The 12,242-nt window shown below is 45.4% G+C and overlaps 1 protein-coding gene across 1 annotated transcript; it reads right to left on the bottom strand.

The window, feature by feature from the left end:
• Positions 1-103: 103 nt before the first annotated feature.
• ZFYVE19 (zinc finger, FYVE domain containing 19) lies at positions 104-11,501 on the bottom strand. The gene is made up of 10 exons (XM_009895715.1): positions 11,311-11,501; positions 8,815-8,868; positions 8,143-8,303; positions 6,710-6,855; positions 5,691-5,805; positions 4,940-5,149; positions 4,371-4,450; positions 3,549-3,659; positions 2,009-2,151; positions 104-632 (listed from the first exon to the last, which is right to left on the bottom strand). Exons 1-10 carry the CDS (start codon positions 11,499-11,501, stop codon positions 560-562), a joined length of 1,284 nt encoding a protein of 427 aa, XP_009894017.1. The 3' UTR covers positions 104-559.
• Between the last annotated feature and the right edge of the window lie 741 nt (positions 11,502-12,242).

Here is a 12,242-nt window from a genome sequence, read left to right as displayed (position 1 = left end):
CCACTAATTTCTTTTCCCTAGGACTAAGATACCATTACAAGAGGGCAACACTTTGTAAAGGGCTGTCAGGCATTTCCAGGAGAGACTTTAACCACAGGCCTCCGTAAATAGTTTTTATTGTGCTTTGGAAGTTCTCATCACACACGTGATCGCGACATAGACAGTTTTCTTAGTGCAAAGTGTTTTGCTGCCTGTTGAACCAGCGTGTAAGCTGTTAGCAAATGCAGGAAGTTACTTAGGAGCCAGTCAGTACTGCCATAAACACACATCTTTACTGTTACCTGCATTGCCTTACCATCTGTTTTTATAGACTTGTATCCACCGCCTCATATCAAGTCCTCATTTATCCCCGAGTATGCACAGCAAACCCTGGACTTCTCTAGTTGTATTTGTGAGGACAAAGTCACACGCCCTCCAAGCCTCTCTCAGATTACAGCACATCCTTTAGCTGTCCAAAACATCACCCGTTTTGGCTGCGAATCCACTTGGACTCTTCCCATCTGGCCAACTCCTCTCTTTTCCCGTTCTCCATCTCCTTTTCTGCCCACGAAGAGTGTGATCACTTCTGCTTGCAAGGAAGATGATAGCGGGAGGTGTGGTGGTCCTTCAGGTCAAACTCGTCATGGCCTTCCCTGAGAAGCAAACACAAAGTGCAGTCAGAACTAAATACCCAGGCAGGGAACTCACCCTTAGCCACTGCACAAGGTGTCTCCCAGCGGCCCTTAATCAGAAGCTTCTCCCAAAGGTTAGCTGCGAGGACCCCACTGGCAGTCAGGTGGACTGACTACTTAAGATACTTGCTTGTAACAGAAACCTCTGAGGTGCTTTGTGGAAAGGTCTGCTCATCCTTGTCTGCTGGAGTAGGAAATAGAGATTCACGTAACTGGTGACTTACGTTCAGCACTATGTCTGTGATTCCCAGGCACATTAGCTACTTCTATGACAACAGTCAAAATGACGGCCTGCTTCACAAAACTCTGAAAAGTAACTGTTGTGGCTAAAATGCAGTGTATTGGCCACTGTCTTAACCATGCTCAGAAGCAGGCAGTGTTGAGTAAGACACAAGCTTGCCTCTGCAGCATGCATTCACTCATCTGCCAGACTGCCAATTCTGCTTTTACTGATGTTTGCTGTCTGATACTTTTGTTTGTTTTATTTTTAATCATCTAGCATTGCCAGTCATGTTTTCTTACCATTTTCATATGTTCCTCCCCACTCCATTTCCATCTCTCCACAAAAACATTCACGGGAAATGAGAGAACATACATGAAAGCATCTCCTACTATCCCAATCAGATTGTTAGTATCCTGCTGTCTAAATGTCACGCAGCACTAATCTGAAAACCCAGACAACTACTCAATGCTTTTGAGGCATGAAAAAAGAAGCCACACAAGCTGTAAGATAGCTTTGTATTCAAAGGAATTAACTCTCCAAATCCGAGACATGCAATTTGTTTGTCAAAAATCAAGCTACAGATGTTCAAGAACCAAGACTATAGCTGCTGCAAGGCCTGACTGAGGAAATAATGTTCACCCATACATATTTCAACAAAGATTTTTTTATATGGTTTAAGACTGCAGAATCTCAACACAAGAAAAGCCTCTGGAATTTATAATATCCGATCTCCCCTCTTATGGGAATCCAGCCCAGATCATCCATCAATGTCATTAACAAGCCACAGGAGTCGCTGAACAATGGTCTCGCTTATCCCATCCCACGCAATGCAGCACATCAGCTGCTCCAGAGAACACTCAAGACAATGTGCCCAATCATGCACTGCAGCAGTACAGACAGAACATTTCTGCCTAGGACCAGTTTAGTCCCTGAAGCCTGGGATAACTACTGATCGCACAAAGTATTTCCATAATGACTAGCATTCAGGTCAGATCTGGGTTCCTCAAATCTTCCCTCCTACTGCCTGCTTTTCTGCCCAATGGGAAGAACAAACAAAAGCAGCCAAGCTTGCCTGTGACCCGCCTCTCAGACCAAGAGGAACTGCGGAACTTACCGAAAACAGCGCTGGCAGTAGAGGTCCCCATCACAGCCATGGCAGCGCAAAGTGGCATCTTCATTGCAGATACAGCACCAGGGTAACTCATCCTCATCACTGTCATCTGCCCTGGCAAGAGCTGTGGTGGTTGGAGTCTGGCTCTGATTCACAAAGAAAACAGAGACATGGAATTCAACCCCCAGCAGAGACAATACAGGACTTTCATTGTAATGCATGATGGCCACAATAACATGTCACGTGGTCCATAGTTAATTCTGTTGATCCTAAGTCTGTGAGATGAACTTGCCCAGAGGCCAAGGATAGGCTCTGTATGTATCTAGATTGTTAAATAAAAACCCAAGGTACTCCCTGTCATTTGCTCATGAACCTAAGTTGCTCAGAACGTAAACAGGTGTTCACCCTCGTTTAGCGTCTACAGCAATATACACAAACATTGGCCATACTGCATTAAGGGCATGAAGCCCAGATGTTCTGGTAGGCACCACAGCAATACCAAGTGATAGACAATCCTGGCTGCAAAAGCAAGCAGTCCAGCACTTTTGCTGAAAGCAGTTATGTGGGAAGGGACAGCAGTGGGGAGGTGGGGGGGTTGTTTTCTCCCTGTTATAGAAAGAAAACTGAGGGACAAAGGAATTGATTTGCCAAAAGGCCGCTACTATTGATTTGTACCTGAGGTTGGCCCAAAAAGATTCTCTGAAATCACAATCTAAAAAGCTACCCGTAAGGCCATCTATTGTCTCCTTCTGCTTTACAGAGAACTCTTGCGGAACTGAACAGCCATACACACTTTGGGACACAGTGCCTGGACACTGGCAGCATTAAGATGGCACTATCTTTTACATCAGTAATCCCAGAAGCGCAAGGTGGCATACCTATGAGATGGATGTTTTCAATAATGCTTACAATTAAATAATTTCTTCCACTGGGGACAGGCCTGTCAGGTGTTTGTGAGTCACAGGTTCATTTAATTCTTGTAATATACATTACAGAAGGTGTATGTATTTCCATAATAGGCTGGAATCCATTCTAAGCATAGGATATCTTGTTACTAATTCCTTCCTCTGACGTTATATGAGAACACAGTCGATTACTATCTAGAGGTTCTATTCTGCACACGCTGAAAGGACTGGCAAACCTCCCACTTACTCTGGTTCAGGCTGTATGGTACTGGACAGTGGCCTTCTTGGTCTAATTACATTGGTGAGTTAAAATCCCTTCTCTAATATCAATCTTGCAAGGTCTATGCTACTTCTCCGCGTTTAGAGGACATCATCCCATTCAGCAGAAAGCCAGCCTGAAAGGAACTGTATTCCAGGGAGCAATTCCTTTTAAAAGTTCAAAGATGACTCACAGCTGTGCTCAGGGCTGGTCAGCCTTGCATAAGCCACTCAGCTTACCTACACTGGAGAAGCTGGTTTGTCGTCCCCCCTCCCGCCCCCACATCAAGCCTAAGATACAGCAAACTTATGCTGCAGAACTGTACTCTCCTGAGACCCTGGAACGTGTCATTTCAAGAGATCCTGACCAGCTCACTGACCTTTTGCTTTGCTTTCTTACGCAGGTTCTGTTGTGAGGGTCCTGGTTGGGTGGTCTGATCTGGGGGAATGTTGAATCCACTTGCTTCATCCAGGGCTGCTTCCTCTGTGAGCTGGTAACAACAGAAAGCGAGAAGCCTCTTGTTTCAAACACAGCTGGGAGCCTCATTCTAGGCTCTAAACCTCCTGCCCTTCTCCTTGCTCTCACGCAGTAACAGGAGATGACAAGTCTGAATACATCTGGTGTTATCCAGACAGCTGTGAGCTCGCTCTGCCTGCACTCTGAACACTGTGTGTACATTGTGAACAGTCGGTGTAGCAGCAGGGGGCCTGCAGCTAACACTCTGCTTTGCAGTACAGCTATCAGCAGACCCTCAACATCACAGTAATCATGCGTGCGCGTCTGTAATCAGGCAGAAACTTAAGCACAGAAAGCTTGTGTCTGCCTGCAAGACAACTCAGAGACATTTTAGAGAGAAATCTAGGTATAACAGCATACATCTCATCATCCATGTTCTAGCTGGGTGGGGGAAAAGATGAAACAAGAAGTAAGGAAGTACCAGCAGAGTGGGGCTGGAGAGGAGACACATACCACAAGAGACACCAAGCATGAATGAGAAAGACAATGTGACAGACTAGAAGTCATGTTGTCAATTGCCTGTAGCTGAGTGGCCCATAGGAGCTAGTATTGGAAAAGCACTCAGAGGGGGAGGATGAAACTCTGCCGAGGAACAGAAACACATCCTTTGCATGCTCACCAGGTAACATACACACTGTGAATAATTAAGAGGAAGATAAACAAGGCCACAGCTGCCACTTCTGACCTGTTTTAGCACTCTGCGAATGGCTTCCTCCTCAGCTACTTCCTCGTCACTGTCAGGGAGTTTATAGGTTTCCAGCGTAACTGCAAAAGTAAGAGACAGGAGACTGTAACCCATACCCGCCTCAAACTTTGTGCCCACTTATGGGCCAGAGACAATCCTTTGTGGTGGGAGCTGGTTTTGGCATTCTGGCTCTGGCACAGACAGATCCTTCTCAGATGGGGACTCCTCAAAAAGGGCATTACTGTTTGTTTTTAATACTGGAAGAGGGAAGGAAAAAATCCCCACCAAAACCAGAGCTTTGCTTTTAAAAGCTTTGTTAGCCTCACCAGAGCATGCTAGAATTATCTCAAAGAAGGGTGCAAGACAAAGAAGTCTGACCTTACAGCTCCGGCCTTTAACCTCAACTAAGATCCAATCTGTATAACTCTACAGACAGAACCAAATCTCAGTCTGTTTCTTGCAGAACAGAAGAATAAAATGGATAAACACCTCTCAGGAAAGAAATTACTTGGATTACAGGAGAGGAATGTGGTTCCTCTCTTGGCACTGTATTCTCATCTGCTACCCACCCTTCTCAGGGTCCTCGCCTTTGAGCGCTGCCAGTCTTTTGGCAACTTGTAGGATCTTTTCCTGCCTAGTGTTCTCTTCCCGCAGCTCAGCAGCAGCTTCTGCCAGAAGTTTATTCTTCTCTTCGTCTAGCTGTTTTGGGTCCAGATTTGCAGGGCAAACACAATCTTCACTTTCCCGATTGAGATCATTCAATCTTTGGCTACTAACAGCTGCAAACAGATACACAGAACATGTTGGTGACTCAGCAGCAACGTTCCTTGGGCACAGACAACATGACTAAAGCAATGGTATGAGAGCAGCTGGCTGCTCTCCATTAATCTGGGTAATGATGGAAGAAGGCATGCCACAGTAGGATCTGCACTGTACGTGAAGAGAAGAAAGTGAGATAATCTGTGTTTTACAGTGAGATTACAGAGAGAGCACCACAGCTAGGAAGATAATGGTATCCCAGATTCCGATGTTTTGTAACAGAGCACAGGTGTGTTAGGAGTAGCAACAGCTCCTCCCCAGGGAAGGGTCACCTTAGAGAAACAGAGAGGAGCAACAACCCTGAGAAAAAGGAACCATCTCCAAGCAAAGACAATGAGACAGATGGGTGCTCTTGGTCAATTTGGGAGTCATACGGGGGAGGTAAGGACAAACTGGACACCCAGCTCACCTGTAAGCTAGATAGGGAGGCACATATTCCCTTCTCACTATAGCACATACATTATTAGACAGAAAAAGGTCTTTGGAAGCCAAAATAGATACCTTGAGGCTGGACTTTTGGTCTGTAATGCTCATGAATGGCAACTTCCTCAGACAGTTGAGTTAACAGGTCATCTGTCTGCTGGACCAGACTTCTCGTATCAGGAGGCTGGTGTACCTAAGAAACAAGGTGGGCACGGGAAAAGGCAAATGAGAGGAAACTGGCATACTCAATCAAAGAAAAAGGTTGGTAACCAAGATCACCCTTGGTAGGAGCAGCATAAAAAGATATATCCATTGATCTTGAGAGTCTCAGCTTACGGTTATCTGGTGTAAGACTTTCAGGGCTTCACTCTCAGAGGTGCTGAATGCACGCAACTCTAAAAGCGGTCACCCAAACGCAGCAAAGTGGTGCTGAATATATAGGAGTACATGCTGCTGGGTCCCAACCCCAGCTCCGTCACTACCTCCAATGTAAATAAAGTACCGTTCTCAACAGTGCCAGCCAGCAGCTCTGCTGAGGCCTATGATAACAGCTGGGTGTGCAGCACTGCTGGAAAAGGAGCATGAGGAAACGATTTCTCGGCGACAAGATCACTCATATAGGCTTTGAAGGCATATATCCAACTCACTCCTCTGCAATCTCAGACTAACCACTCTGTGCTTCCATTTCTGGAATAATTAACAGGATTTTGCCCGGCTGGGATGCAGTAACCACTTCAAGATACAGTTAGAAGGTATGGCTGATAAGTCCCAAACACAGACAAGCAGGTCTGAAAAAATACCAGACCACTTAGGTATACAAATGGGTTGAGAGCAAAAAACTTAGCATCTATTGTTAAAAATAAACACACAAACTTCATTTGACATAAAGGAACATACTGCATTCAAACTGCAGCAGTGAATTGGTAAAGGCTGGACATCTGCTTCTGGGGCAATGACAGAAATAAGAAATGGACATTTCTGAAGGGAGCCACCTGGACACAAAAAAGCTAAAGAAGGAAGAACGGCTAACATGCTGGGACACCAGTTACTGTGTCAGCTCAGAATACGTTGCTGGCCAAGGAGCTGAGGGATCTTACAGGTCTGGGAGCCTGGGAAGGAGGATCTCTCCCCTGCAGGACAGCCAACCGGTCCTCCATTTCCTGTGTGGATGGAACAGGTCCCCGGCAGTCCTCCTTCAGGGCAGCCAGCCTAGCTTCGATCTCAGCCTGAGTAGGGATGGACTCTGCAATTCAGAATAACCCAAGGGAGGAGATTACTCTATCATTGAAAACAAAAGGCTTCAAATTTTATTTTCTTAAAATTTTATTGCTTTCTGGAATCAGACTCTGAACATTTGAGCAAAAACCTCCCTCAGTCCCTGATGTGAATAAGGGGTCATACTGCAGTGACTCAGAGACTACCCTAACACTGCTATCCTTTTCTTCCAAGTCCTTGCCTCCTTCACAGTTTATCTCCTAGCCATAAGGCAAATATTAGGGTAATGCCATTTGGCAATCAGCTGACTTGGGATGCTAGGGACAGGCAGAGAAGTAAGTGTCATTTAGACAGTACAGTCCACACATCTCTTAATGTAATCCTAGGCATACCAGACTGAAACCCGCCCCCCCTCCACATACCAGGCCTCAAGTTGTGCCAGGGCAGGTTCAGACTGGATATTAGGAAAATTTTCTTCACTGAAAGGGTTATCAAGCATTGGAACAGGCTGCCCAGGGAAGTGGTTGAGTCACCATCCCTGAAGGTATTTAAAAGACGTGTAGATGTGGTGCTTTGGGAAATGGTTTAGTGGTGGACTTGGCAGTGTTAGGTTTACAGTTGGACTTGATGATCTTAAGGGTCTTTTCCTACCTAAATGATTCTATAATTCTATGATAATCGGGTAACCACTTTGCAGGGTGCTCTTTTCCCTTTTAGAGATCACATACAATTTTTAAAATACTTTATTCTCCCACAAGCACCACAAGGCTGTCCCAGAACCTGACAGCTGTGGACTGGACGAAGAGTGCTTTTTCTCCTTTGTGAGGCAAGGCCGGCCAGAACATAATCCCATAGAGACTGGCACTGCTGTTGCCCAGAACAATGAGCCACAGGAAAACTCCTGCAAAAAAGTTTGTCCAAAGACCCTCATTTCATTCTGCTCCTATTGGGCTTGACGCAGGCTTTTACTCCAAATAATGGAAAATGAGAAAGTGATTTTACAGGTAAGATACTGACCCAAAACTGAGAAGCAGTTTCAAGGGAAATCCCAAGAAGCAAATAGAAATTGGAACGTTAACCTAAAATCATTGTAGAACCGGGCCATTTGGAACATTAATCCAAAATCATTGTAGAACCTGGCCATTGTGGCAGCAGGACACGGATGCTCTGTCCAATTTTAACCCTTCAATTCCCTATTTTTAGGAAATCTTAGACAGGCTCTGAAAGCCCAGCACTTCCCTCTCCCTCCAGGTTCCATGTTTCCCAAGTAGCAGTATTCCCACCCAAGGTATCTCTGGTATCCTCCAAAACTCACTCGGTTTCCTTTCCTCCCTGAGCCTCTCCAATCTTTCTGCAATAGCTCTATCCTCTTTTGAGAGCCCCTGGTATCTGGAGCCCGCTTGACCTGGAGGTTTTGCAGCTGCCTTCTGTTGTTCCTTCAGCTGGTTTTGATGAGCCTCAAAAGCTGCTACACGCCTGTGAGAAGGATGGAAAAAAGATATGACAATTGAGAACAGAGGTTTAAACCCTGAGATATGAAAAGATCCTCTGCGAACCCAACCAGCTATTTGAAGAATGTTGGTGTAGAACAAAATAGAAACCACTCCCTCCTGTACCAGGCTCTCCCACATCAGCACGATGAGGTATGCCGAAGAGTAAGGAAAACATTAGCTAACAGCAGCAGCACACCTGGCACCATTTCCAAGCAGACAAGGAACATTTCACCGTCAGGTTCCCATTTCCATGCCAACCCCAATGGGTCACAGATAAACATAAGTAGGTGGCTGTTCAGGAGTCTATTCAAAAGAGCACACACCCCAACCCCCCAGACAAACAAATAAAAAACCCAAACAACAAAACAAAAGCCCTTTCCTTAATCTTATTCTGCAACCCCCACTTTTGCTGGTCTCTGTAGGGGAAGAGGAGTGAGGGCCTGAAAGCCTACTCTGAGGCAGAAACAACCGTCTGATTGGCAAGTGCAACTCACTTTTTGTAGTTTTCTGGTGGTGACCATTTTGCTGAACTGCTTTCAGATCCCTCTCTGGAAGACAAAAATCAATGATTTCTCTGAACTCAAGATACTGGCAATGCTTCAATCACCTAGTCTCTCAACTCAAGAGGAGTAAGTATGCATTTCTTGACCTCCTGGTACAGCCCCTTTCATAACCTCATTAATATGGAGAGCGATCAGCTTACGGAAGGGATCAGGATAATATAGCTGCCTGGGACAGCACGGGACTTCATTTCTAGTCCTCTGGTCCAGTTGTTTTGCATCTGGACAAAATGTGATTTAATATGGTCACCAGTGATCCAAAGGAGGAGGGGCTGAAATATCCTTGCCTCCCACAGCCTGCACCTCCCAGTTTGAAGAGCGGATAGAGAGTAGTTAGGTAAGAGTCCCAGTGTAATTAGTTTCCATGCAGCAGGACACTCTGAAAGGAGCTGTGGCATGCAAACAACACAGAATTATATAATGCATAAGCTAAACAAAACGTTACAAAAATTATTATATAACCACCAGTATCATAACAACATCTTCTAGCACACTTGAACACTGCACACCACAAACCCATCTTGTGTAACTATCTTCTTCTTTGCTGCATTCAGGTTGAGCTGCCAAACTACATACTTATGTAAGGTAGTTAGCATATTTTATTCATTCTTAGAAGTCACAGCTACAAACACATCTGTGCTGTGCCAAGGCCTGTACAGTAACGAATGACTGCAACATTGCTGGACCGCTTGCCAGATCGATGGTTTCGCCTCCAAAAGCTATCTGCATGAAGAACAACAATATGTGCACCTTACAGAGCTGCAGCCTACATGTGTTATCTACCCACTATCCAGTCAGGGACAACAGAAAGAAACATGGAGAAAAGCTGCCCTGTTTTCTTAATGGTTTTGGAGTTGTAAAGGGAAATCAAACTTTCAAAACTGAAAGACTGAATACTGTATTTTCACCATCTGTTTGGTGAAACTGAAACAGCTCACACTGTTTTCACAAGCTAGTGCTTCTAAAGCGAAGACCTCTGCTAATGAGAGGCTCTTCGCCTTTAGACACCTGCAGAGCCAGAAAATTCCACACTTGCTGGCAGAAATTCCTTGCTATAGGAGAGAAGAGAAGAGGTAGGAGAAATGCAAGAGAAGGAAGAGGACACAGAAGAATTGGTTGAGAGGGGGTACTGGTATATTCTTGTGCTCTTGCTCACATGTAAAACCCATACTGCTACTGAATTACATTTTTTTTTTCGGTTTTCAACAGGCAATCTACAGATTTTATTTGCAAATATTTTATTCTCTTTTAAAAGCAAACTGACTTTATACTACTAAAATTTAAGTCTTCAGGCTACATACAGCAGATACCCCTCAACAATTTGTGTCGCTATTTACCCACAGAGGTAATAACACTTTGTTATGGTTTGAGAAAATGCACAGCAGTTTATTGTTGTTAGACAATTATTCTATCACCCGATGACCTCTCCCCACCCAGGAAGGAGAATTGGGAAAAACCAAGAAAACCGTGGGGTTGAAACATAAACAGATTTAACAGAATAAGACTAGATGATTAACATTAATAACACTAAAGAACCAATATTGATTCCAATAGCAATATAAAATATACAGGGATTATATTCAGCCAATACTATCAGTCAGAAGCTGTGCACTCCCAGCAGTGGACAGCAAATGTCAGACACTGTGAGTGCTACAACTTCAGGAGGAAGGGAAGGGCTCAGGGGTCCAGCACCAGGGCAAGAAGTTCTCTGGGTTGCTGCCATCAAGCGAGAGAGAGAACTTCTCAGCAAACTTCCTAATTTATATTGAATGTGACGTTCATGGTATGAAATAATCCTTTTGGCCAGCTCGGGTGAAGTGCTCAGGTCTCACTCATCCTCATCCCCGCACCTGGCTAACTCAAAAACACTGAGACCTTGAAACCCACACACCATAGCTGGCTATAAAGTAAATATTTTCACAAATTCAGGCACTAGAGTCTTCTAAAAGTGCAGTTTTCCCTAGCATTAGAAGAGAAATTAGTTCTGTGTTGCTCAAACCAGGACACACTTTCAATATCTTATTGTCAGGCCATTTGACTACTACACATCTGAAAAGACTACCAGTGCTTTCAAAGGGGTGTAGATTTCTGGGCAAAACCATAGTGGAGTTTAACCTCATCTCACCTAGCTAAGATATGCACAGGCACTCAATGTCCATCCATGAAGATTTAAACCTGGTTCTTCCAGACTACTCTGTCACCACAGAGAACAGCCTCACAAATCCTGATTCCTATCTTTAGACTGCACAGCTCACGTAACAGCAGTTCGGTAATGGCCTGGCTTGGAACTCCAGGGTACAGGCAGTGTGTGCACGCAACAAGTGCAAGGCCTGGCTCTCACGCAGAAATCTGCAACGCAACACTGGGACGCAAAAATAAAGAAACAAAGCGGGACGCTGCCTGCGGGTGGAGGAAACGCTCCCGTCTTACCCAGTTAGTCTTCCATGACACTGCTTGCACACCTTCTGCTGAGCGCTTCCGCAGCGGGCAACAACAGCGCTGAAGCTGAGGCAGCCTGAGCAGAACGACCGTCCGCAGTTCTTGCATCCACACTGCGTACACACGAAAGAGAGAGAGGGGCAGGACAGGCCCTCATCACCCAGCCACCACTCACCCCTCATCGCTCCGCCTGGCCGTACGCAGGAGCCATGCCCACGCCAAGGTGCGCTGAAAGCGACGCTAGGGCTACGCTGGGGTTTTTTTAAGAGAACTGTACCATTAGATGCTGCTGAAGATATGGGGGCTCTGGAGAGCCGTTGAGCACCAGCACGTAACTCCTGCCAGAGGCAGGGACACCATTTTGTCCCGTAGTATAATGAAGTGTGTACGTGGGGAATTCTCTGAGACAATGAATGAAAGCTGGATTAGAGGGATGATATCTAATCATAGAATCGTCTCGGTTGGAAGGGACCTTTCAGATCATTGAGTCCAACCATCAACCTAACACTGCCAAAACTGCCACTAAACTATGTCCTTCAGCACTACATCTACCCATCTTTTAAATACCCCCAGGGATGGCGATTCAACCGCTTCCCTGGGCAGCCTGTTCCAATGTTTGACAACCCTTTCCGTGAAGAATTTTTTCCTAATACCCATCCTAAACCTCCCCTGGTGCAACTTGAAGCCATTTTCTCTTATCCTATCGCCCGTTACTGGGAGAAGAGACCGACCCCCCGTCGCTACACCCTCCTTTCAGGGAGCTGTGGAGAGTGATAAAGTCTCCCCTCCGCCTCTTGACGACTTTTTTTTAAAATTTTTTAATTTTATTTTTTTTTTCAGTGCTCGCTCATATTTGAAGACATAGGCACCACCAGAGCGCAGTAAGCACGCAGGGCCAAGGACGCTCCGATGCCGGGGGGGGA

This window comes from Charadrius vociferus, unplaced genomic scaffold (genome assembly GCF_000708025.1).
Source record: "Charadrius vociferus isolate BGI_N301 unplaced genomic scaffold, ASM70802v2 scaffold111, whole genome shotgun sequence".
Lineage (NCBI taxonomy): Eukaryota > Metazoa > Chordata > Aves > Charadriiformes > Charadriidae > Charadrius > Charadrius vociferus.
Note: the sequence above shows the minus strand (reverse complement) of the source record. Positions and strands in the feature narration are given on the sequence as shown.

Bases quoted from the DNA above. Each gene is read 5' to 3' on its own strand.
- ZFYVE19 (XM_009895715.1), bottom strand. From the start codon at position 11,501: ATGAGGGGTGAGTGGTGGCTGGGTGATGAGGGCCTGTCCTGCCCCTCT. The intron at 4,451-4,939 runs GTGGGTAGCAGA...TTACTTTTGCAG, and splicing joins AGGCGAGGACCCTGAGAAGG to TTACGCTGGAAACCTATAAA. The intron at 2,152-3,548 runs GTCAGTGAGCTG...TTTGTGAATCAG, and splicing joins GTAAGAAAGCAAAGCAAAAG to AGCCAGACTCCAACCACCAC.